The sequence below is a fragment of the Chaetura pelagica genome, unplaced genomic scaffold, assembly GCF_000747805.2.
Source record: "Chaetura pelagica isolate M959 unplaced genomic scaffold, ChaPel_1.0 scaffold363, whole genome shotgun sequence".
Taxonomy (NCBI): domain Eukaryota; kingdom Metazoa; phylum Chordata; class Aves; order Apodiformes; family Apodidae; genus Chaetura; species Chaetura pelagica.
In genome coordinates, this window is record NW_009952720.1 from 2,458,383 (window position 1) to 2,481,230 (window position 22,848).

At 47.1% G+C, this 22,848-nt stretch overlaps 1 protein-coding gene across 1 annotated transcript in view; it reads right to left on the reverse strand.

The window, feature by feature from the left end:
- Window positions 1-22,848, reverse strand: part of LAMC1 (laminin, gamma 1 (formerly LAMB2)) — a gene marked incomplete at its 5' end in the record, with an annotated part of 71,983 nt that overhangs the window by 9,774 nt on the left and 39,361 nt on the right. The window contains 14 exons of the mRNA XM_009994687.1: window positions 301-454; window positions 750-995; window positions 2,660-2,848; window positions 2,937-3,158; window positions 4,440-4,552; window positions 4,812-5,001; window positions 5,089-5,211; window positions 6,059-6,195; window positions 6,300-6,398; window positions 6,487-6,604; window positions 8,594-8,782; window positions 9,800-9,966; window positions 11,480-11,610; window positions 13,376-13,680. Of these exons, the coding sequence (XP_009992989.1) occupies window positions 301-454; window positions 750-995; window positions 2,660-2,848; window positions 2,937-3,158; window positions 4,440-4,552; window positions 4,812-5,001; window positions 5,089-5,211; window positions 6,059-6,195; window positions 6,300-6,398; window positions 6,487-6,604; window positions 8,594-8,782; window positions 9,800-9,966; window positions 11,480-11,610; window positions 13,376-13,680 (2,383 nt within the window). The remainder of the gene's footprint in view (window positions 1-300; window positions 455-749; window positions 996-2,659; window positions 2,849-2,936; window positions 3,159-4,439; window positions 4,553-4,811; window positions 5,002-5,088; window positions 5,212-6,058; window positions 6,196-6,299; window positions 6,399-6,486; window positions 6,605-8,593; window positions 8,783-9,799; window positions 9,967-11,479; window positions 11,611-13,375; window positions 13,681-22,848) is intronic.

Sequence of the window (22,848 nt, forward strand, 5' to 3'; positions counted from 1 at the left end):
AAGGCGAGGCACAGGGCCTGGAAACCATGCAAGGTCACTTGGTGCCTGCACTGAAAAAGGAACCCACCAGCCCCTGCTACCAACCATCACACAGACATGTGACACTTTTCTATTTAAAACCCCTATTTAAAGCTATTTATAAAGCTATGTGTAAGTCAGGGTTTTTGTAGCTGCTCTTTCTCACCAACAGCAGCAACAAGGTGCACCAGTTAGTGGTGACAAACACCCCATTCCTACACAGATTAAGCACAGATCCCTCCCAAAACCAGGCTCTTTGCCCCAAGCCGAAGGGAACATCACCTCTCGCAGCCACGCCCGCTCTGCAGGTTGAAGAATCCAGGCTCACAGGCACTGCAGTCCCTCCCAGTGACATGAGACAGGCACTCGCACTGCCCCGTCACCTGATTGCAGCTCGTCTGCTGATTCACAGTGCCATAGGGATTACAGTGACAAGCTGCCAAAATACAATGGGCAGAGAAAGTTAGTCCCTCGTGGCACGGGCACTCTGCTGGCAGGTCCCCAAGGGGCCTGGGATCCAGCCACGTGGCATCCCAGCCCCTGCCTCACATAATGCTCCGACAGCAGCACGTGCCCACCAACACGGGCACTCCAACCAAGCTACAGCCCCCAAACCAGGGTAATACCAGGCGCCGCTGCCGACAGGCGCACACAACACCCCGACGCTGTGTTCCAAGGGCAGCTCACGGGGACAAATCCGCTTCTCAACGCCCAGAGGAAGCACCTCTCACCTCGGCACTTGTCGGCGGGGTCGGGGGCCAGGGGGTTGCCGAAGAAGCCGTCGCGGCAGCGGTCGCAGTAGAAGCCGGCGGTGTTGTGGATGCACTTGAGGCACTCGCCCGTCTGGCGGTCGCAGTTGCCCACGGCGTTGGGGTCGATGTTGTCGTTGCACTGGCAGAGGCGGCAGGGCCGCACCGCCCCGCTCTCCCCCAGCGGGTCCCCGAAGTAGGCGTCGTCACACAGCTCGCACCTCTTCCCTGCGGCGGGGCAGAAACGCTGGCGCTGCAGCAGGCACCCCCGAGCTGCCTCACCCCAGCCCCCTGGCAGCCTGTCCTGGGGTGAGCCAGGATGAAGCCAATCTTTTTTTTACTGATTTTTCCTTTCCCTTCAGTGAGCTTTCCTGTAACTAGTAGCAGAGTGTTCCAACTAAGACTGGTAACGGTGAAATGTATTCTTATATCATTAGTGTTTGTTTAAAGCTGTGTAGTTTAGTTTTCAACCCAGCAAAGTCTCTCTCTTTTTCTGTCTCTCCTTCCCTACTTGGGTGGGAGGGGATCAAGAGCGTTGTTGTCAAATGGTGACACAGCCCCATCTGAAGGGTCAACTCTCCAGCTTCCTCCCCCTTTCATCCTTCTGTTGGGGCCAGAAAGGTGCACAAAACCACACATAAATCCCTCCCCTTCTCTGAATTTCAGCTGCTTTTTCACTGGGACTTTGCATTACGAATTATTTCAGTCCCTCCTTTCCTTCCCATCCCTTTAAGCCAAACTCTGTTCACTGTAATTCGTTGTTAATTTAGGAGCCCAAGCAGGCAGAGCTCCGCAGGCCATCACTGCTCCAGGAAGTCCCACTGCCAACAAGATCTGCCAAACCTCCACAGGCAACCACTGAAGCATCCAACTCAGCAGCTCCCTCACTCACTGCAGATTTGAGCTCCCCAGCAAGCTACAAGCTCTGTTTCTCAGGCAGCCCTTGCACACACAAACCTTCTTTTCCCCTCACCCTTCCCTTCACATACCAAGAAGGCGACAGAAAACAGGACGAACTCCAGTGCCATCACATAGCTACAGATAAATATGAGCTCATATGGACACCTGAGCTGCAGGGAACCTGGAACTCCAGACTCCACTTTGGCTTGCAAAGCAGCAGCACCCATGGGAACCCTGACAATCTGCCTCTGTGCTTGGTCCTTTCAAAGCATTTCAAGCATTTACAGGTATTCTGTCCTTGAAACTCTGCCATGGCAAGCATAAAATTGGCAGAGAAGCACAGAGGCTGCCAACCACCCTAGGGCTTCCTTGCTGTCTGCAGGGACAGAACAAAAGCCTCTGCTTAACGACTCAGGTACACGCTTGGACTTCACAATTTACTGCCAAGAAGAAAAGATCTGTACCTGTTCATGTATTTATCTTTAAAAGTGCTGAGCATAAATTTGGTCAGGTATTTTTTGGGCAGTCTTTGTGAGTCACTGCAGCCTTCCTAGGGAGAGCACTGGCCCTGCCACCCCTACAAACATCCCACAGTGTCTCTCTGGCTGGCAAACTGCACCATCTCATTTTATTTCAGTCTGATCTGCCTTCCTGACCCTCTAAAATCTCTTCTATTTTCTGCCAAACACTCGGCAAGCTCTAGTAGGAGCTAGCACAGCCCACCTACACAGCACAGAAATGTTGAGACTTTGCACAGATTAAGCCCTTGTTTCCCCCTTCTGTTCTTGAGAGACAGGCACAAAGAACATGGGTGAGCCCTGAGCCTCACACAGCACAGAAAACAGGGATAAGAAAGGGAGAAGCATTTGAACCAGAAGACACAGCAGCTTTGAGTGCTGCTTGCTGTGGGTTAGAGCCCCAGAACTGGCAGGAGACACACTTCCAAAGGCACATGGGGTGCAGAAAGAGAGACTTTTTGTATAGGAACACACCTGTAGTGCCAGTCTGGCAGCTGGTGCACACAACCTCCTTCGTGCGGGGCACGATGGCACAGCTCGAGCTGCCTGGGCAGGGGCAGGGCTGGCAGTGTGGGGCTGTGCCCGCCGTGGCATCTCCATAGTACCCATCACTGCACTTCTCGCAGTGAGGCCCCGCTGTGTTATCCCTGCAATTGCACACACCTGGAACAGAGAGGGACACGGGGTTTGTTTCATCACCCGACTCAGAAAGAGGACTCACCCCTCTTGCTGCACCGATTTACCCCCTTACCCGTCTCAGGCTGGCAGGTCTCACTGTGCCCATTGCAGGCGCAGGGTACACAGGGGCTGTAGGGCCCCAGGCTGGGAGTCTCTCGCCGGTAGCCAGGGGAGCAGCGCTCACAGAACTGCCCCTCGTATCCCGCCGGGCAGGAGCAGCTCTCCACCCAGGCCACGGGCACACCGGGTCCTGGGCGAGCACTGGTGATGGTAACATCATCCAGGTGTCCAGCACCTGCAGAGCAGGGAGAGGGGAAAGGCTCTGTAACCACAAAGGCTTCATCACCGCCTCACCACACACACATCTGAATGGCACAACACACAGACAGGGGGATACTCGCAGCTGGGAGCATGAATCAGGAAACAAAACCCTCCAGGAAGGCTTAGACAGCCAAGAAAAGGTGCAATACAGCTCACCAAGGGCACTCACAGGGCAGGAAAGTTGACAGTAACAATTCAGAGCAGGCTGCTGAGAACAGCATGGGAGCAAGCAGTCAGTTAAAATAAGTTATATTTTGCATGGATAGGGTTTCCGTTTCCTAATCAAATATCAAGACCAATTCCTAACTTTCTAGGGAGGACAGGCCATCTCTCCAGCAATTTTAATACATCATCTCCAACAGAGCTTTTGCAAACCATGCCTCGGGGTAAACTCTTCAGCTATTTCTCCCAAGCCAGCTCTTCATTTGGTATTTGAGCTCTCCCTCATCTCCTCCCTGCCCCTTCCCTGGAGCAGAACAGAGCCCAAACACAACATGGCTTGTTTTCAGTTGATACCAGAGCATTTGTGCCACCAGAGCAGCTGCAGAGCACTGAGCAGAGCCTCAGCTCCTGCACATTAGCAGCAGCTACAGTGCTCAGGGAATGGCTTGCTCCACACCTTTCCTCCCCTCCATTTCACAATCCTACATTCCTCTCTGTAAGCCACCTCTGCTGAAAACACTTAGAGCTTTCTCACTTTCCCCACATACAAATTAATCCTTTGCATCCTTCTGCAAAATTTTTTTTCATGCAACGATACCCAAGGACACAGATACTCTGCTTCCTAAATTCATGCCCAATTTTTATAAAACATTTCAAGACCTCCTCCTTCCCACTTGTCATGGCAAGGCAAGACCAGGAACAGGGGGACATAACCACTCCTATTGTAGCAGAAACTGAGGCCAAATGTCAACTCCCTATGTTTCTCCTACTGAGTCCTTCAGGACTCTGTGCTACATATCTAGAAGACACTGGCCATGCAACACAGAAAAGCCCTTAAGTTTAGCAGCAAAGAATAAGCAGGTCATAAACCCAGTTTCCAGACTCCCAAAGGCAGCACCTTTCCCCCTCAACTCCTTTCCAGGATGTCCAGGGTAAGTTTCTACACAGGAAGACCAGGTGAAAAGCAACCAGCAAGGGCTTCGCCAAATAATTTGCCACAGCTATTTATGACTGGACCCTAAAATAAAGCAACCTGAGAACTAGACAAATGGGTCTGCCCCTCTCTTCTGGGACATTCTGCCCAGCAACTTACTTCTCTCACTGTACGTCCCACGGATCTTGATGGAAGTCAAGTTCTGGAGAAGCTTCTGGAAGTCAAAGGCTGTAAGGGCAGGCCTCCATGGGTAATCTGTAGCCTCGTGGAGCCTGCAGAGAAGAGCCATGCACTATCAGCAAAGCTTTTGGGGGCTAGCAACTGCACCCTTTTGAAGCGCCCTTTCCAACAGCACCGTGCTGTCATGACATCATTCATACACACTTCTGTGACAGGGAGCTTCACATCAACCTGTGAGACCACTCTTCCAGGCCACAATCCATGCTCCTTGTTCTCTCCAGAGCTCAGAGGCCAGGGAGCACCACAGGCCAGGTCCCAGCTGCTCCCAGTGTGCCTGGAGAGCCCCCTCACCTGAAGGTGTAGGTCAGTGCATTCTCACTGGGGTAGGCGTTGCCCTGGGCAATTAGTGGCACCGACACTCTCAGCCCAGCCCCTTCCAGCACCAGGTCCTCTGCGGAGAGGCGCGTGTCCCGTCTGTCCACGCGGAAGGAGAAGGTCAGGTTCTGCCCGTAACTCAAAACCTGGTTTCCCAAGAACTTGCCTAAAAAGGGAAGAAATCCTTAGAGTTAGGGGACAGGACAGAAGGGGCACAAGCAGCACAGAAAGCCTTGCTTCTTGAATGACCTACGTGGTGCAACGAAATACATGGGGAAGTAGCTGTCCGAGATCACAGAGATGTCCTGGGTCTCCGCACTCCACTGAAGTGGAACTTCGGAGCCATCGCGCTGCTCAGCTCGCCACTCCTCCTCTCCTGAAAAATCAAGTGTTCAAGAATTAACACCCTTTGGAGACACAGATTTGCACACACTTCTTGAGTCATACTGCAACCTGCTCATAGATCACTCATCTATAGTTTGTACGCTGGCACTAACAGACCTCAGAAAGTAGCTGTGCAGGAGAACGTAGATAGGAAAAAAATCACCCTTCTGATTTAAGTATCTAACTTGAGCACTGACTTGAACCCTACAGAACCTACTGGCTCAAAATCTTCTCTTCTAAAGAGCTTAGGCAGGGATGGGAAAACCTGCATTTCCTTACAACTTGAGTTTCAGCCTTCATACAAACTGTTCTCCAGTGGAATTTTAATTGAAAATATGTTCTTCTCAGACTATGCAGCATGAAAACCTGCATATCCAGGAAACTGCATGAAAAAACTTCTCCTGAGCTTACAGACCCAGCAGAAACACTACTGTGTTTTATTCAGAGCCATGTAAACCCCAAATCTAAAGGGTTATAAACCTTTCTATCAAAAACTCCTGATATGGTTCTAAAATTAAGAAAATGCCAGCACCTCTCTCAAGCTATAAAATGGCTACATTTACAATTCCTGCTTGCACTTGCACTGTGTAGTTCTGAGTTGGGTGCCCGAGGCCAGAGCTGTGAACTCATTTCTCCCTAGCTGAACAAATGAGCTGCTGACTGGGAAACTCCCAGTGAACTTCAGCAGTAACCCAGCACTTCCAGAAGAGGGATTCTGGACTTGCCTGCCCAGGGTTTGCAATCCTGCACAGGGAGGAGGGAGCAGGGTTTTTTTTTTTAATCGCTTCTGATTTGAGTCTGCAGCCCAACCCAAGATAGAAAGGAAGGCTCAGTCTTACCAAACTGGAAGCTGGAGGTGATGCTGTAGACACTGTAGCCAACAGCGTTGGTGCAGACTGAAGAGTGTCCGAAACAGAAGCAAGGGGTACAACCCCTTGGATTGGAGGAATCCAGATGGAAAAACCCAGGTTTGCATCTGAAGATGTGAAAGAAAGAGAATTACTTTCCCTGATGCTTACCTCAGGCCATTGCTCAAATGTTTCTCATTCTTGAAACAACGCCACAGGAAGAGAAACTCACCTCTCGCAGTGGAAGCCTTCGACGTTGTCCTTGCACGCACACCGCCCTGTCTCCACGTTGCATTCCCCTGTGCTGCCAGCTGGATTGCAAGAACAGGGCCTGCAAGAGCCAGGAGAGAGGATAACTCATCAAGGGCCACAAAGAGAGGCATCTGGATTTCCTCTCAGAGTGCAGCAGTGCCCCTTACCTGCACCCAGCTTCGGAGAGGGAGTGGAAGCCTGGCTGGCAGCGGTCGCACTTCTCGCCCATCACACCGGGCTTGCAGCTGCACTGGCCGTGGCTGTCACACTGCGTGCTGAGAGAGCCTGCAGGAGAGGGGACAGGCACCTCAGTACACCCACCCAGCTCTGTCTGACAGGACTCGTTTCAGTTGTACAAAATGGGCAAGAAATACGGGAAAAAGAAATGAGAAGCAGAGCTTCAAGGCAGCAGGTGACAGCTTACCTAATGACTGCCTCTAGTTCACAGGGATTTTTTCGCCTGGCAACCCTAAAGATTGTTATCTGGTCTTCCAAATCATGTTCAGCTCTTAAGTATTCCTACCAACCAACCTTCTTGAATATAAATATAATTTTAACTTCAAATTGCATTCTTGTCCTTATTCCTGTTTCATCCTCAATGTTACCTTTGCACGCTTCTTTAATTCCATGCCTGTTTTATCCTTCAATGTAACACGTCCAAGATTTTATTCCCCCAGTCCCCTGTGTCCTCCCTAATCAACATCTTTTGCAAGGGGATATCCTGACCTCTCCCTTTCACACTCCAATTTCCTCCCTCGATTCCCAAGCTAGATTCAAAGACTAAAAACACCTCCTCAGAGTGAGGCTGCATGCAACATTAACCATAACAAACCTCTCACATTTTGTGAAGGTCATCTTACTCAGCACTGCTCTGTTCAAGTGGACTTGCACAAAAAGCAGCTGCAGGTTCATTTAATCCACAGCAGACAAAAAGCTTTCTCCCAAGCACTGACACAACCAGAGGCCTAGAAGTTGTCAGAACTGTAAGAGTTAACTACCAGGAGAAAAGTGTCTTAATATACAGAAATAGTCGCTTCTTTCCACTTCAATCCACACCAGAGGATTATAACAAAGTGAAGAGTTATAAGATGATTAGTCTGGACAGAAGAACTCACAAAACCTTTACCATATACAGCCAAAGCTCAAATCCCTTTGCAGTCCCACTTACAGTTATTTGAGAAAAAAAAAAGCAAACCAGTACTCAGATTTTAAAAAAATGCAATCTAAATCAATCCAGGGGCTTCAAACATGCCCTGGGTTCCAGGGATACAAGCTGATGGCAAAGTTAAAAAGCCCTTTTATATTTGTCCTTAAAGACTTGAGAAGTCACCTCCCTGCCTCTCCCTGACCACCTCAGCTGACACCAACCCTCACCCCTTGCAAAATAAGGTCCAATCCAAGGATTTGGGAGAGCAGAGAGAGGAAGAAAAGAGGCCTTTCTTGGTCAAAAATTTCACAACTGCACAACTCTCTGACCAAATTAGATAGGAGACATACCCTGGCAGACCTCTTACTGGCTGCTTTTAGGGTGTGCTGCAAGCAATTACTTATCCCAGATACTCTATTTTGGAACCTCACATCTTACTGTCTGTTACCCTTTTGTCTCCTTTCCCCTTATTTGCTGTGGGCTGGTGTAGTTACAGGATGACCCCATACAGGTCAAGTGGTTCCCTTGGTGACAAAAGATACATATATACTCTCCTGTCAGAATTTCTTCCTTTTTTTTTTTTTAAACTTTACATATTTTGAGTTTATTTTCGTTTTCCCCACCCCACCCCCTTTTGTGTTTAAGGTTTCACTGGTTTGTATTTATAGTGCTTGGACAGTTGGTAGGAGAAACTGATGCAGCTAAAGTTCACTACAATTCTTCAGTATGAACAACTTCCAGAAATACCCACTCACATCATCTTGTTTATTAAGAACTTAAATGAGCAATTTAGTACTGGGAGTGTCCAGGGTAACACAGACACAAAAGAGGGGGGAGAAAAAAACCAAAAGCTCACAAAATAAAATCTATCTCAGAACATTTGAAGGAGAAAATATATTTGAAGGATTAAATGCTGCAGAAGTGACCCATCTGCCCCTGCCACCCAATTAGATCCAAGGACAATTTAAACCACGTTACAAGTCGATAAAGATTTCCTATGGGGGGAAGAAAAACAACCCCCCCCTCTCTTTTTACCCTGTAGTTTACAATTAGCTGCATAACCAAGAGATGAGCTAGCTCTTGTGCATGTAAGTTTGGAAGCGGGAAGGTCTGCAGCCACTACTCACCGACAGGGTTGCAGCTGCAGGGCAGGCAGCCCTCCTCGCTGCTCAGGCGGTAGAAGCTGTCCCGGCACCTCTCGCAGTGGGCGCCGTCGGTGTTGCCCGAGCAGCCCGTGCAGTGGCCGCCGTGGCCCGTGGAGCGGTACAGCTCAGGGTCAAAGTAGCACTCCTGAGACCTCCCGTTGCAGTCACAAGCTGCAAAGACAAGAGCACCATCAGCCAACAGCACCGGCAGCCACCTGACCCCAGCAGGTGCAAAACCCGTTGTGCAAAGCTCAATATTAACTTGTAGGGGAGCTGGAGCAGGAGCCTTTAACCATCCTGAGACCCCCCTGAGGCATTTGTACATCTATGGGAAGAAGAAGGGATTTTCCACCCCACTCCCTTCCACGTCAGGTTGTTGTTTGCAGGCAAAATGGCAATGCCAATCCTAGTCACGCAAACAAGCATGAGAAAGCAACAGCAAGGGGTTCAATCCCTGTTGTCAGGAGAGCTTCTCCCCTGGATGCAGAGAGATTACAAAGCCCCTCTTGTCTAGGGAGCAGGAGAGCCCAGTTTCAGCAGCCTGGCAAGGGAAGCCACAGGTCTTGACCAGACAGCTGGGACCGATCAGCGCACACAGAGGTCAGACAGGAAGAAAGTTTTTCTGTCTGAAAAAGCTTCCCCATAAAGTAAACTACCAGGAGCTGTGGCCTGCAACACAAAATCAAGCAAAATGAATTGGCACCCGGACACAGAGATCCGCATTTGTGGTCCAGAACTGTTGCAACAGCCCCAAAATTGGATGAAACAGTCGAAAAGTATCTGTAAAAACCAATAACCCAAATACAGGAGGAAGTTAATGGATGCTAAATGAGGAGCTTTTCAAAGGGCAATTATACTCCAACTTACTGCTTTTTTTTTTTCCCCTATGGGACCTATACAGTTCAAGCCTGTACATTTTAACACCACACCTCTTTCCTAACAGTTGTTCCCATCCTTCTCCAGAAAGGAGATGCCTCTTCCTAGGAATCTACCAGAAAGCTCCTACAGGAAAGGAGTGGCATGACCAGCAGCCCCACAAAACCTCTGCTGAAAAACACCAGACCTGTGATTAACACTGGCTAACTGCAACTGAGACAACTCAAACCCATGCAGGGGCAGCTTCTGGATGCCAACAAGGGCACGGGACCTGACTCCTGAGTCTTTCCCCTCAAGGGTGGCCGCACATACGCAAGCACTCGTTGGCGCTCTCCGCTGTCGCTCTCCTCCACGGACGGTCATTGAAGAAGGGGAGACACTTCTCACAGTCCACCCCAAAAGTGTTGTGTTTGCAGTTGCAGACCAGCTTCCCAAGCTCGTTCTTGATGCACTCGCTCGCGTGCCCATTACATTTGCACCTGGTTAATAAGAGACAAGGAACAGGTATTTAACCTCCAGGGATTCAGGTCACTCAGAGAGCAATCCCAAAAATACAGCCCAGAAGAGAACAAGACACATTTCAAGGTAGATGGTCACAACAAAATTGAGAGCACAACTGCTGTCATTCAGCCTGGAGAAAAGGAGGCTCTATGGAGACCTTCTTGAGGTCTTTCAATATCTAAAGGGGCTTTACAAGAAAGATGGAAAGAGACTTTTTAGCAGGGCCTGTAGTGACACAACAAGGGGCAATGGTTTTAAACTGAAAGAGGGAAGGTTTAAATTGGACATAAGGAAGGAATGGTTTACAATGAGAGCCATGGCCCAGGTTGCCCAGAGAACCTGTGGCTGCCTCATCATTGGAAGAATACAAGGTCAGGCTGGACGGGGCTTGGAGCCACCTGGTCTAGTGAAAGATGTCCCTGCACATGGTGGGGGGTGAACAGAATTATTTTTTAAGGTCTCTTCCAACCCAAATCATTCTATGAAACAGACAGCTGTCACATGGCAGCATTTAGAAATGCAAGAACACTAAGCAACTCTTTCACAGTCTGACACTAAAACAGAATAAGCTGAAGAGAAGCAAAGATTTTTTTGCCTTTAGGTTAGTAAATTCTCCACAGCTTCTCTCTCATGAGAGTCCAGCAAAAGAAATAGAGGCTAAGGGGAGACCTCATCATCATCTACAACTACCTGAAAGGACATTGTAAAGGGGTAGGTGCTGGTGTCTTCTCACAAGTAACTGGTGATAGAACAAGAGGAAATGGCCTCAAGCTGCACCAGGGGAGGTTTAGACTAGGTATTAGGAAGAACTTTTCAACTGAAAGGGTTGTCAGACATTGAAACATGCTACCCAGGGAGGTGGGGGGTTGAGTCGCCATCCCTGAAGGTGTTTCAAATTCATCTAGATGTGACACTTGGGAATATGGCTTGATGCTGGACTTGGAAGAGTAGGGTTAATGGTCGGACTCGATAATCTTAAAGGTCTTTTCCAACCTAAGTGATTCTATGATTCTAAAAGAAATGGACAACCATTGTAAAAGGTTTCAGATCTTCACAGAATACAGCTCCCTAATACATATGAAACACAGACATTGAGACTTTCTACTTACTGTTATTCTGGGCTACAGATATAAGCAGAGAACAACTAACAATGTGTTAAAAACACACAAAGTACAGGATAGAAAAAACTCTGAGGTTTTTTTCCTTTTGTTTTGCATTTCTGTCACTCTCTTTACCCTCCACCTTGCCAAATCACTCTAATCAAACAAAAAAAAAATTCAATCTCTGCCTGCCCTGAAATAATAGCCACAAGAGGTTTTGCACAGTGTTTTCAAACTCTGTAAGACTCTTTCTACTACAATTTTTGGTCTAGGAGGGTCAATAAAGACCAGAGCTTAATGGTACCATGTGAGTACAATCAAAATCTTTCAAGCACCCCAGTAATCCTGACCAAAAGCTTTAAGTAAGAACAGAGGTTTATTGTCTACTTACCTACCACCCACAGCAAAGTCAGAAATTGCATAGTAATAAGACTTGAGAACTTTTGGGTCATTGAAAACTTCATCTCCAAATGTGTTCAGACGATTGAGGGTCACTCTAATATCTGTAGCTGTCACCCATTCCTAGAGCAGACAGAAATCCCCAAAGAATAAACATCAAACATGCCTCTCAAGAGCTCATCAGTGCTGTGGCATTAGCAGCTGTATTCACAGACATTATTTTTCTCTCTGCACCTTGGAAGCTCCCATGCCCCTGCCTGAGAGGCCTTGCACTGCAGCCTCTTGGTTGGGATGTGTCTTCCAGATCCCAGTCCTCTCTGGGTACCCTTTCCAATGCCTCTTCACATCTTGACTGCTCTTGCCTGGGCAGCAGCATGTAACCTCTCCAGCAAAAAGCACAGCACAGGCAATTATGTGAGCTTGTTAATTGTACACATCTATCTGACTGCAGCTCTCCTGTAAAGCTATCCAGCACCAAGGGGAAAAGCTCTGGGGTACACTTGGCTGCAGATATATCCCAGCAGACAAAAAGACAAACAGATGAGTGAGGCTGGGTGAGGCTGAGGAAGACAAGCAGACAGGCAGATCTGACTTGGAATACAAGAGCTTTTCATAATATTGACACAGCATCTTCACCAAACTACCCTACTGCTCTCCAGCAACTGCCAGCAAATGAGGCCTATCCCCAAATTTCACATCATCTGCAGCCAGTGACTGTTGTTAGCACCCCCTTGATTTTATTACAGCTTTTGTAATGTCATTTTCCTTCTAACACCATAAAAACAGGAAAAACATCCTTGTGTGTATAACTGCACTGCAGCAGGTACAACAAGATCTGCTGAGTTACAAACAGTGGCATAAACACGTGGAAATGCTGAGCACAAAATACACATTTTCTTTCAGTTCTGAAAAGCAACACCAGGGGTTTGTATGTATTTTAGGAGACTGGTGGTGAGGTCTCTATTCCTTACAGAGAAGTTCATAAAACAATTATCTGTCACACTACTAACTTGAAATCTCTGTTCACTGTCCTCTGCAACCAACAAGGTGGTCAAACTGGTCCTTTCCATTTCAGGAGTTATTTTCCCTTTCCCATTAATCTTTATTTTCATTTGCAGATGAGAGCCCCACCAGATTCTGCTTTCCTGCCTGCTGGCTGAGGATCATGGCTCAGACTGCTTCTGCTCCTCTAAGAGGAAAGGGAAGAAGTGGCAATCACAGCTCCAAAATGAAGGAGACAAGCCTCAATAGGACAAACCCCACAGCTTTAGCTCCCTCTTGCAATACAAGCTGGAGAAGTCAAGAAGTCAAGCAACACACTGAAATCCGCAAGCAAACCGGATAAACCGGTGCTCCCAGTATGTTCCCAACCACTGCCCAACCAGCCTTGTGAATGATAACAAAAAAAATCCCAGGCGACCCCCAGCTGGCTGTAAGAGAAATCAAGCAGACTGTGGATACATCAAGTTCCCCCACCACAAGTCAGGTTTCCAATAACCCTTCATTTCTTTAGAAGAATCTCACATTTCTTAAATTTTTGTGCTCAAAATATACACCCAGATGCCTTTAAGGCTTTACCTTCCCCTGCCCTCATATCTGAAACAGGAGCAAAATGCCCACAGCTGCTTCTGAAGCAGGCAGAGATTTGCATCCATCCTCTAAAGACTTCTATGATGCTTAATGACAAATCATCCTTAACGCCACCAACTTTGCATTTTATACCATAAACTTACTTACAACAGTGTCAGGAGTTCAACTTTTCCTATAAAGTGCCTCTTTGGATTGTCCATCCCAACTTACCTGTACAAGGGCCTCTGTGCAGTGCCACGCCCAGTGACTGAACAGCCCCAGCTCAGCCCACCCAGCCAGCTCAGCCCTGCTCACCTACCTGCAGCACAGGGCTGTTGTCAAAGTTGTAGGCACTGGGCCGCCCCTCCAGCGTCGAGAAGGCCACGTTGCCCCCCGTGAGCGGGGAGATGTCACTGAACTCATCCGTGCAGAGCGCCTGCTGCTCATCCTCCCCAGTCCGAATAAAGCCACGGTTGACTTTGTGATAGGTGCTCTCACAGGAGCCACTGTAGTACTGGTAGGGCACCCAGGGGCCATCTTCTCTGGTGCGTTTGTAGATGGCAAAGCTCTCCGGCCGGCTGGTGTGGAACTTCAAGCGCACGTACGTGATGTCAAAGGCCTTTCCTGCGGACGAGAGGAAGAGACGTAAGAGAGGTTCAAATAACTTCAACCAGAAAAAACAGCAAGAGCTACACTGCAGTTCTCCATCTAGAAGAAACATCCCCTGTAGTACCATCCAGCAGGACGAGCAGTGTCCACTAGCACCAGAAGCATCTCCCTCAGTCCCATGTACTGCATCTTCCAGCAAAGACAAGGTGAAGGAACCAGAAGTCGAGGGCAGGCTCAGTATGAGCAGGCTTACAGAATTCTGTGCAACCAAACATCTCTGCATATGCTGCAGTTCTCTTCTGCAGACATCACTGACAAGTGCCCTTATCCCAAAAGGTCCAAGTTAACCAACCATGTGATAATCTTTCTTACAAATACATATATGGGAGAAATAGTATTAACCAGAGGTAAGAATCACCCTGCAGAGCCTGTTTTATACCACTGCTTCCTCCCTAAACAGACAAGATCCAAAACTTTCTACTACTCATTAAGCCTTTCCTCCAGCAGTGAGCTACTGAGTACACCCTCTTCTACTCACTCCCTAGGAAAGGCAAAACCAGGTTTAAGTTTCCCAAACCATATCAATTAAAGTCACCAAGACACTTTTCAGACCAAAGTGCAATGATTTACAAGCAAGCCATGCTCTCCCTCTCCCTACTCTCTATTCACATCCTTAGAAGTGTGTGGCAATCAGCAGATCACCCTCTCTCATGGATTCTTCTCCAGTGACTTGATCACCCCACCCCGTGCACATAAACCAACCACACTGGGGATTGACACCCCCAAGGAAACACACTGGGGGCTTCAGCCACCTTCCTGCAACTACCCCCACGTTCCCAGGAGGTGTGTACAGCTGCACGTCGGCTGCTCCTGCTCCACCTTGGCGAGCAAATCATGTACAGTCAGGACACTGGCACACGTAGGGAACTTGCTAAAACAACGTGAGGCTTGTCTGGAACAAAACCTCGAGCATTCAGTCCCTGCCACACTCTTTTATGCTCCCACCACCTCCAAGAAAAATGCTGCTCTAAACAGAGGTTGCAGCTGACCAAGAAACACCACAGCTACTACAAGAGTCTCAACTGACTGAGAAACAGATTTTCTTCACCTGTAGAAGTCACACAGATTTAACTTCAATTTATAAAATTAATTAACTCCACCTTGTTAAATTTTAACAGGGGGTTTTGCACCTGCTGAAGAGTGGCTGACTTCACAAGTTAGAGCAGACCAGAGGGCACCAGGCAACAAGAACAGTGGGCCTCTCAAAGCACAGATGCAAAAACAGATTGCAATCACCAGGTTCAAGTCACCAAGCACGGTTCTCACTCCAGGGCTACCAGTGGCCAGACCAGGACCAGCCTGTGTGAGGCATATCATGCCCAGAGCTCAGCTGGGGTGAGGGAGGAACCACCCAAGTAGCAGGAGCAGCATGTCAAAGGGTCCAGAAATTAACACACCAGGAAAAAAAAGGTACAAATCAGCATCCGAAAAACCTACACCCATGTGTCCCAAGGTTAGAAAGAGACCAATTTTGTGTTTAAAGCCAAAGAAATGTGCCCATACCCCAGCCTACCCAAAAGTGCTGTCTGAGCATGACATGCAAGAGAGCTGGGATGCTGTATGGACACAGACCCCCCCCCAGTATGTCCCACAAAATACCCTTGACTGTTATATCATGTGTCATGATACATGACAGGCTACAGATGACCTAGGCACAAGACTGGTAGCCAGTCACTCACAATCTGTGGCTCTTGCTCAATATTAGCTCACTGCTGGTTTGCTGTCAAGTTATTTAAAGCGATCTTCTTACACACAGCAAACAAGCAAGAAGCAAAGACACTATTAATGCCAAACTGCTTTCACAGGAGCTAGAAGCTCCAAAGCATCAACACTTCCCCTTGTAATGCAGCTCCAGCTTATCCTCCCCTTCCAGATAATGGCAAGAAGCCAGAGGCAAAGGCCTCCTCATTCTGCAGGAAACCCCCAGTCTTTGTGTTGACCTGCAACGTGCCAGCCTGAGAACTTCATCAACACCTTGGATGGGCAGCAACTCAAACCAGACCTACTATTGTGGTTTTATCACTAAAAAGCTGTCATCATCGAGCCTCATGAGAAAGTTCTCTCTGAGGTCACACACTGAAGTAAAACAAAATAAGAGGCTGGAATTCACTGCCTTGGTGAGATTTCTTTGGGTAATATTCATCACTGGTGAAAACAGTGAAGACATGGGGCAAGAACAGCCATTCCACGAGCCAACAGGGGAAAAAGAAAGGTCAACAGCATTAAGAACATTCCATTAAATTTTGTCAACTAAATTGTCAAGAATACCCTGCTACTTCACCTTGCATTTTCTTACTCCAGTACTGCATTCCTCTACTGTGAAGCAAAAAACCCACATTCAGGCTTCATCAAGATGATTTGAGGAGGAAACACTTCAAAAGAATCCTGGGAATGAAGAGGGGGCTGGGTGTGTGCTCTTACTCCACAAACACACAACTTTCTGCTCCAGCAGCAAGGCCAGGTCACAACCCGGACAGCCTAAGAAAGGACTTTTTTTTTTTTCCTTTCCACTGAAACTGTATTACAGTCTCTGCTTCCTGACAAGGTCTCCTACAGCTCCTTGCAAAAATTCCAACTCATCTCAAGGCTCAACATGTGTAAACTGCACTCTGGGCAGCACATAAGCGTTTTCTACACAAATCCCTGGTGCTAAATGGAAAGGACTCCCCCTTTTCCGTGTTCAGCTTTATAGAGTGGGCCAAAGAAAACACATTCAAAACTCTCCTGACCGAGCAACCCAGGTGAAAAAAGACACTTATTTCAGCTGGCAGTGTAACTACTTGAGAAATCCTGCGAATGGCATTAGAGAGGAATGCAGTTAATGCACAGCAAGCACCGTATCAGCTTGCCATGGGTAAATACTGCTGGAACAACCCAGTTTACCCAAGCCCAGCTGACACAGTGTTGAAACGCCTTTCCCCTCTGTTCACACTGAAGGTAAAAGCTGTGCTCGGCAGCCTGGCAGCTAGCAGAGCTCTTCAAGGCTGCTGAGCCTTTTTCCTAGCTAAGATAAGCTGCCTAGGTTGCTTTCAAGTCTTGCAGGGCTAAATAAATACATATTGCTATTATGCTGAGAGATGGTGACAGCAATAACCAGGTGAAAGGTAGGCTTAAACGTTTCATTTGGAAGACAAATAGTCATTGTTCTCCTGTTCCTAGAAGCTGGCAATTATTTTGATCTCACTTTGGCTTAGAAGTGTCTGATAGTGTCAAGTATCAGATAATATTTTCCTCTGTGTACTGAAGTGGCAGACCTATTTTGCAGGAAGAACACCAGATGTTCATTATAAAAGTTTGTTAGTAGAAAGACTGTAATTAGTGACCAGTGCAACCTGAGATGCCTTTAAAGCATCCAGAGCTCAAAACTGTAACCCCTCTATTTTAAAGCTGCCTGTTTTCTGAAGGATGAAGCTGTCCATCAGCAAGTGACAAGGTGACAAAATAACCAGCCCCTTTTGATAATTCACAGTGACACAGAAAACCATTTCATATCATTCTCTAAAGAAAGTAAGAACAGGCATAAGCCTTCAAAGACTGTATTTTAATGACATTCTAACAAGCAGGTCTGGGTGCCAGCAGAGGTGTCAGCAGTGGCACTGGAAATGTTCAGCCACGTTTGATGTCGGGGACACTTCCCCCAAACACCCACTCACGTTGTTGGGCTGACCACAGCTCCCAGGTATTACCAGCAACTAAAGCCCTTCCTCAGCAAGGTTCCTGTCCACTTCTGTATCTGGAGATCCACCAGGAACCATGCCATGCTGAAAACCATAGACAGACTGGAAAAATGTACGTCGATGCTATTTAGATCTCTAGAAACTCCTCCCTTTCGCCCCAAGTTAGGAATTTGTCCCTACACACAAAAGGCCTCCTTGTATTCTGCACTTCCCCCCCCCCCCTTCAACGGATGGATAATTTACATCAGGAAAGCATCCTGCCAGCTGGCACATTGACTACAAGCACTGAATTGTGAGCAGATGCCTGGGTGAGATAAGCCCAGACCACACTCTGCCTCCTTCACTGTCGGTCCAGCCGCATCCCCTGCATGCAGGAAGAAACCATCTCACCTCTCCCGCACCCTCTGCCACCCCGTGGTGCATCCTCCCAGCAGTGAGCTTCAAAATGCAGCCGCTGAGTTTTGCTGCCCAGGAAAACACTACATCCACCTGAAAGGATTGTAGTGGGCAAAGAACTAAGCCACTGAAGATTTATTTTCAGCAGCAAGGAAACAGTTAAACTTGGCTCCGTTTCTCTTGTGGTTGGCCCCTGTTCAAGGCAGCTTTTTCACACAGGTACCTGCTGACAACCTGTCCCTAACTAAGGGTTACAAGAACTGAAAACAAACCAGTAAGATGCACCAGCATACTTACCACTTTTTGATGGGATTTAATTTCCATTTTGCAGTGAAAAGACAGCCAGCAAGCAACTACCACTGGCACTTCATTTCACTGTTCTCAGACCTGTTTCTCCTTCAGTCCCTGGAAGAAAAGCCAGCTTTCTCAGTTTACTAAACTGGAACATGCCCCAGCCCCTTTGCCCATCTTGCCTCAACTCCCACCTCAAGTCTGTCCTTCTTGAACCTTCAACTCTCCCCACCATGGAGCACAACACTGGACCAGCAATAAGCAGATAAAACTTTGCTGCTTCAAAATATAAATGTTCATCTGATGCACTCTGACAAATAAAGAGGCACCAGCTATAGCAGGAGTTATCATCTTCCACTCTTAAGCCAACACAACATGTGAAGGGCAGCACAGATAGTGGAACCTCACATGAGCAGTGAATTGCCAGGGACAGAAACATGGATGCCACTAGACAGAGGCCAGCAAATTTGCAAAATCTTGTTCAAGACTAATCTTTTTTAGCCAACCACTCCAAGTTCTCAGCTACTGCAGCATTTTGCTCAACTCCCATGCTGGAAACCCTCCTGGAGGCTTTCTGCTTGGAGTACGAGAGCTATAGGTGAGAAGGGAATATTTAAGAAGAATGAGTTAACCCATCCCAGGGAATGGGAGAGCATTTTCCAGCATGTAGATGGGTAACAAGACCAGGAGAGTGTTTATAAGGAGGGGAGGAGAAACACCCTGAGGAGCTTGTTCTTTTGAAATAAAAAAGTTTTTATTAAACGACAACAGTCCAACACCTGCAAAACACATAAGCAGTAAGTTATGTTGCTTGCATCACACATGCATGAAAAAGCCAAACTTATGACAAAGAGTGATACAATTATTATAGTTCCAGAGTGAATGTCCACTGCAACTACACCCTAGCTTTTCTGCGAAAAAATATGGAGGAGGAGAAGGAATATGAGAGCAGTGGTGTTACGCAAGCAAGTGGAACATCCAGGGTCTGAAAAGGAAAAAAAAAAACAACAAAAAAACAGCAAACCAACAACCCACAGGATTTTAATTTCCTGATGGCCTTCACAGGGGAAATAAGAGGAGCAGAGAAGACAGCTCTCAAATGCTGAGTGGCGGCCCTCATGGGAACACAAAGTGGTAATAATAAGCCTTAGGTTTATTTTCTTATCCTCACCTAAATACTCTTAGAGATTCAGGCAAGAAAGTCACGACCAAGAAACACCTGAAGGAGTTGAACACAATCTCCTCACACACCACACTCCACCAACACAAAGATTCTGGCAGGCAGAGCTCCACCAGAGATGGGTTGGAAGAGGGATTTTAAGACAACCCAAGGGAGACACAAACATGGGTTGCTTTTTCTGGGCACCCGTTCTCAGACAAGGAAAGAGGAAGGAAAGAGGTTTGGGCCACGGGGGGAATGAGCACAGCCGGGAGCACGCTGGAACGAAGGAGAACTCCCACCACCCCATTAGATCATACATTCTTCCTGCACTCCTGAACAAAGGCACCATTGACTCCTGCGCGTGGGCGGCTCCGGACCAGCCAAGGCTGCCCAGTAAATTATTGCATGATAATCCAACATTGATAAGTCATCGAGGCTGCTTGTTCTAGTCATGTTACCAAATGGGGGAGGACGGAAGCTTATTTTCCCCTTCACAGGCTGAAGGGAGCCTCATTTTTAAAAAAAACAACAACCCTGCACTTTTTTTATTTGATCTCTCCTAAGTCAGTGTAAAAGCTAGAAAACGTCTAATAATTCAGTACAGCTCGCTGCCTTATTTGTACAGCTTTGATGCAAAGATGTTGATTCCGTTTCCCAAAACGGCCAGCTGTGTTTATTCACTAGGGACTGGAAAGATCCCATGTACAACACAAAAGTCCTATCTGCACAGGAAGCCTCAAAGTCCTTTTTCAGCACAAATGATAAAAGCTTGCTTTAAAAAAGGCACTTTAACACTTGGCAAGCACAGCCAGATCACAGACGATCAAGGACACCTCGAGCCATTTTGGGGAGGGCTCCATTTCATTCACATATCCAGATCACAAAGCTACCTCCTGCCACCAGTGCTGGCACCAAGAAGAGAGGGATCTGGGTTGGGATCCTTGGAAACGTCATCTGCTTGTATCAAACATCCAGAAGCTTCTCCATGACCCACACACAATGGGTCTGAGTGAAACTGAGTTGTTCCCCCAGTGGAAGGAGCACAGAAAAGCAGAGGGGTTACTCCCCTTCCTCTCCCCCAAAATGAGAGCTTACAAAACCAAAAATAATAAAAAGAAACTGCTCTGAAAAGTTTTCTTAACCACTGAATACAAAAAAAAAATAAATCTGTCTTTTGCCCTTTATTCCCAGCAGAAGAATCCATGGCAATTACCAAGAAACCATCATTTCACCCCCAATAGTCTGTAACATCACCACCAATAGTGATGTCAGTAATAACCACCCTTGAAATGTGGCAATTTCCACCCATTCTAACTGACTCTGGGACCCTAGTGCCCCAGAAAAGTCCAGTTTTCCCAAGGGTTTTTTCCTCATGTTGGAAATAGAACTATCATCCAGTAAAAACCAAAAGGAGCCAACTGGCAAACACATGACTTCTTGTAATAAGAAAGTAACTTTATTGGATTGTAGTGCAGTAACTTGCAAACAAATTTAAGTATCAGATAATCTGTCAAGAATTACAACACCATTTATTTCAAGGACAACTAGATTTTACTGACTTGTGACTCAAAGAAAAAAAATTCAAATAAAAGGCATTTTTCAAATGGGATAGTTAAGGCAGGAATGTTAAACAGACTTTCCAGAGGTCTGTTTTCCTTCTGCATGTCCTTCCAGGAGCCTCACCCTCTGGCAGCTCCATGCCCTTCCCTTGCACACTTTCAACCAGCACACCTGAAGTCAAAGCATAGGCAATGCTTCAGTTTAAGAAGCTTGGTAAACCCAAAGGACCCCAGTTGAAAATGCCCTAGCCAAAAGCAGCATGGAAATTATTCTGGATGGGTGAGATGTCAGATGCCCCTCGCTCCAGACTCCGTGCTCCTGAAGTAGCTCCCACTGGAGCACTGTCTCTCCACCCCTTTCAACGGCTCCATCACTCTTAATAATCAGCCCCTAGTTTCTCTTAAATAATATTTTGAAGCTTTTTCTCCTGCCTGTTGAAAGGCAATGCTTCCCCCACTTACCCCTTCCTCCTCCACATGTGCTCATAGCCCACAACAGCTCTAATGCCTGGCTTGGCTCCTATCTGAATTAGATATCAAAAGCACACAGTTTGCATTGTTGAGCCTAATTAAGAACAAATTAAGTGATACAACTATATACGAGCCCTCTGAGCAACAGCAATTTCAGCAGCTCTGGGAGCAGGACGACCTCTCTGACTAGCTCCCACATTGCTTGCTGGCTGTACAGTCACGGAGAGGCCAAAAATGTTCCTTACACAAAAAACAGAATTCTCTGGAACTTTGATGGTTTAATCTCCCTCCAGCCCCTGCCCTTCCACCTCCCACTCACCAGCCACATTTTTTTCAGACACAGGCCATACTTAACACTGCAGCCATTTGGAAATAATACTGTTGCTATCAGCATCCATCACCTGGCCCCAATGTAGACAAGACAGCTTTCTTGAGTACTTAAGGAATTCTGCATTCTTCAACAAACACTTAAGAAAATGAACTTTTAGCACACTTGAAACAGGCTGTGTCACACCAGACAGAGTCTGCACGCCTCCTGCCTCCCCATCTCCCACTGAGAAACCTCTCCCTCCTCCCAACAGGCTCCTGCTATGGATTTTAAGTAGCAGTTTACATGCCTGTATGCTATCTTTTAATGCATTTTTAGCCAATTACAGGCTTATGCACAAGCTACCATTATTTATGAAACAGAAATCACAGCAATATCCATACAGACCGTTCAACCACCCACACAACAGTTTTACTTTCTCAGCCTGTTAAGCCAGGAAAGGAATTGGGATAAACAGACTTGACAAAACCATTGCTGGAGTGAGGCCATTTCCAAAACAAAGCTTGCCACTGAATTATATCTCAAATATGCTTTGGAAAGCCAGAAGCAAAGCTCTTCCAATTTCTTCCTTGAAGCAGAGAGGGAATTGCAGTCCAGTTCTCCACTCTCAAACAACAGCCAGCATGTTTCTTCAACTCTGCCTCTGGAAAATTAACTGCAAGCACTGGTGGAAATTGCAAAGGGATATGAAGCACACAAGCATACAAAAGTGCAAGATCATCCACATGTTTGTCTGGAGATACATAAAGGGCATGGAACTACTAAATGCAGTGACTGTTTCTAAGGCAAGACAGTTTTGCACAAAACCACATGTACTTGAGAGGTAGCATGGCTTAGCACAACCTGCTTCCCAAGGAAGCAACTCATCAAGATTATTTTGGAACACCATGAACAAAAAAAGGAAACTCCAGGCTTCTCAATACTTCCAGCTGCAACATTTGAAGCCCTTGGTTTAATTCACAGATAGACTAGAATGGATCCAAATCTGCTTTACATCCGGGTCTGCAACACACCTCAATGAATCCACACCAAAGCTACATCTGGAACGTTATCTGTAGATCAAAACTTCTTCCACCCAGACTCAAGGCTGCCCACCTAGGAATAGCTCTGGAAGAGTAAGAAAAATGGATATGTGCACATCCTTTCCTTACCATTTTGCATAAGAGGGAGATGTCCAGACTGAGGCAGCACTACTTTGGTGCTCCTTTGTAAAGAAAGGCTTTAAAGGAAGCTACTGAC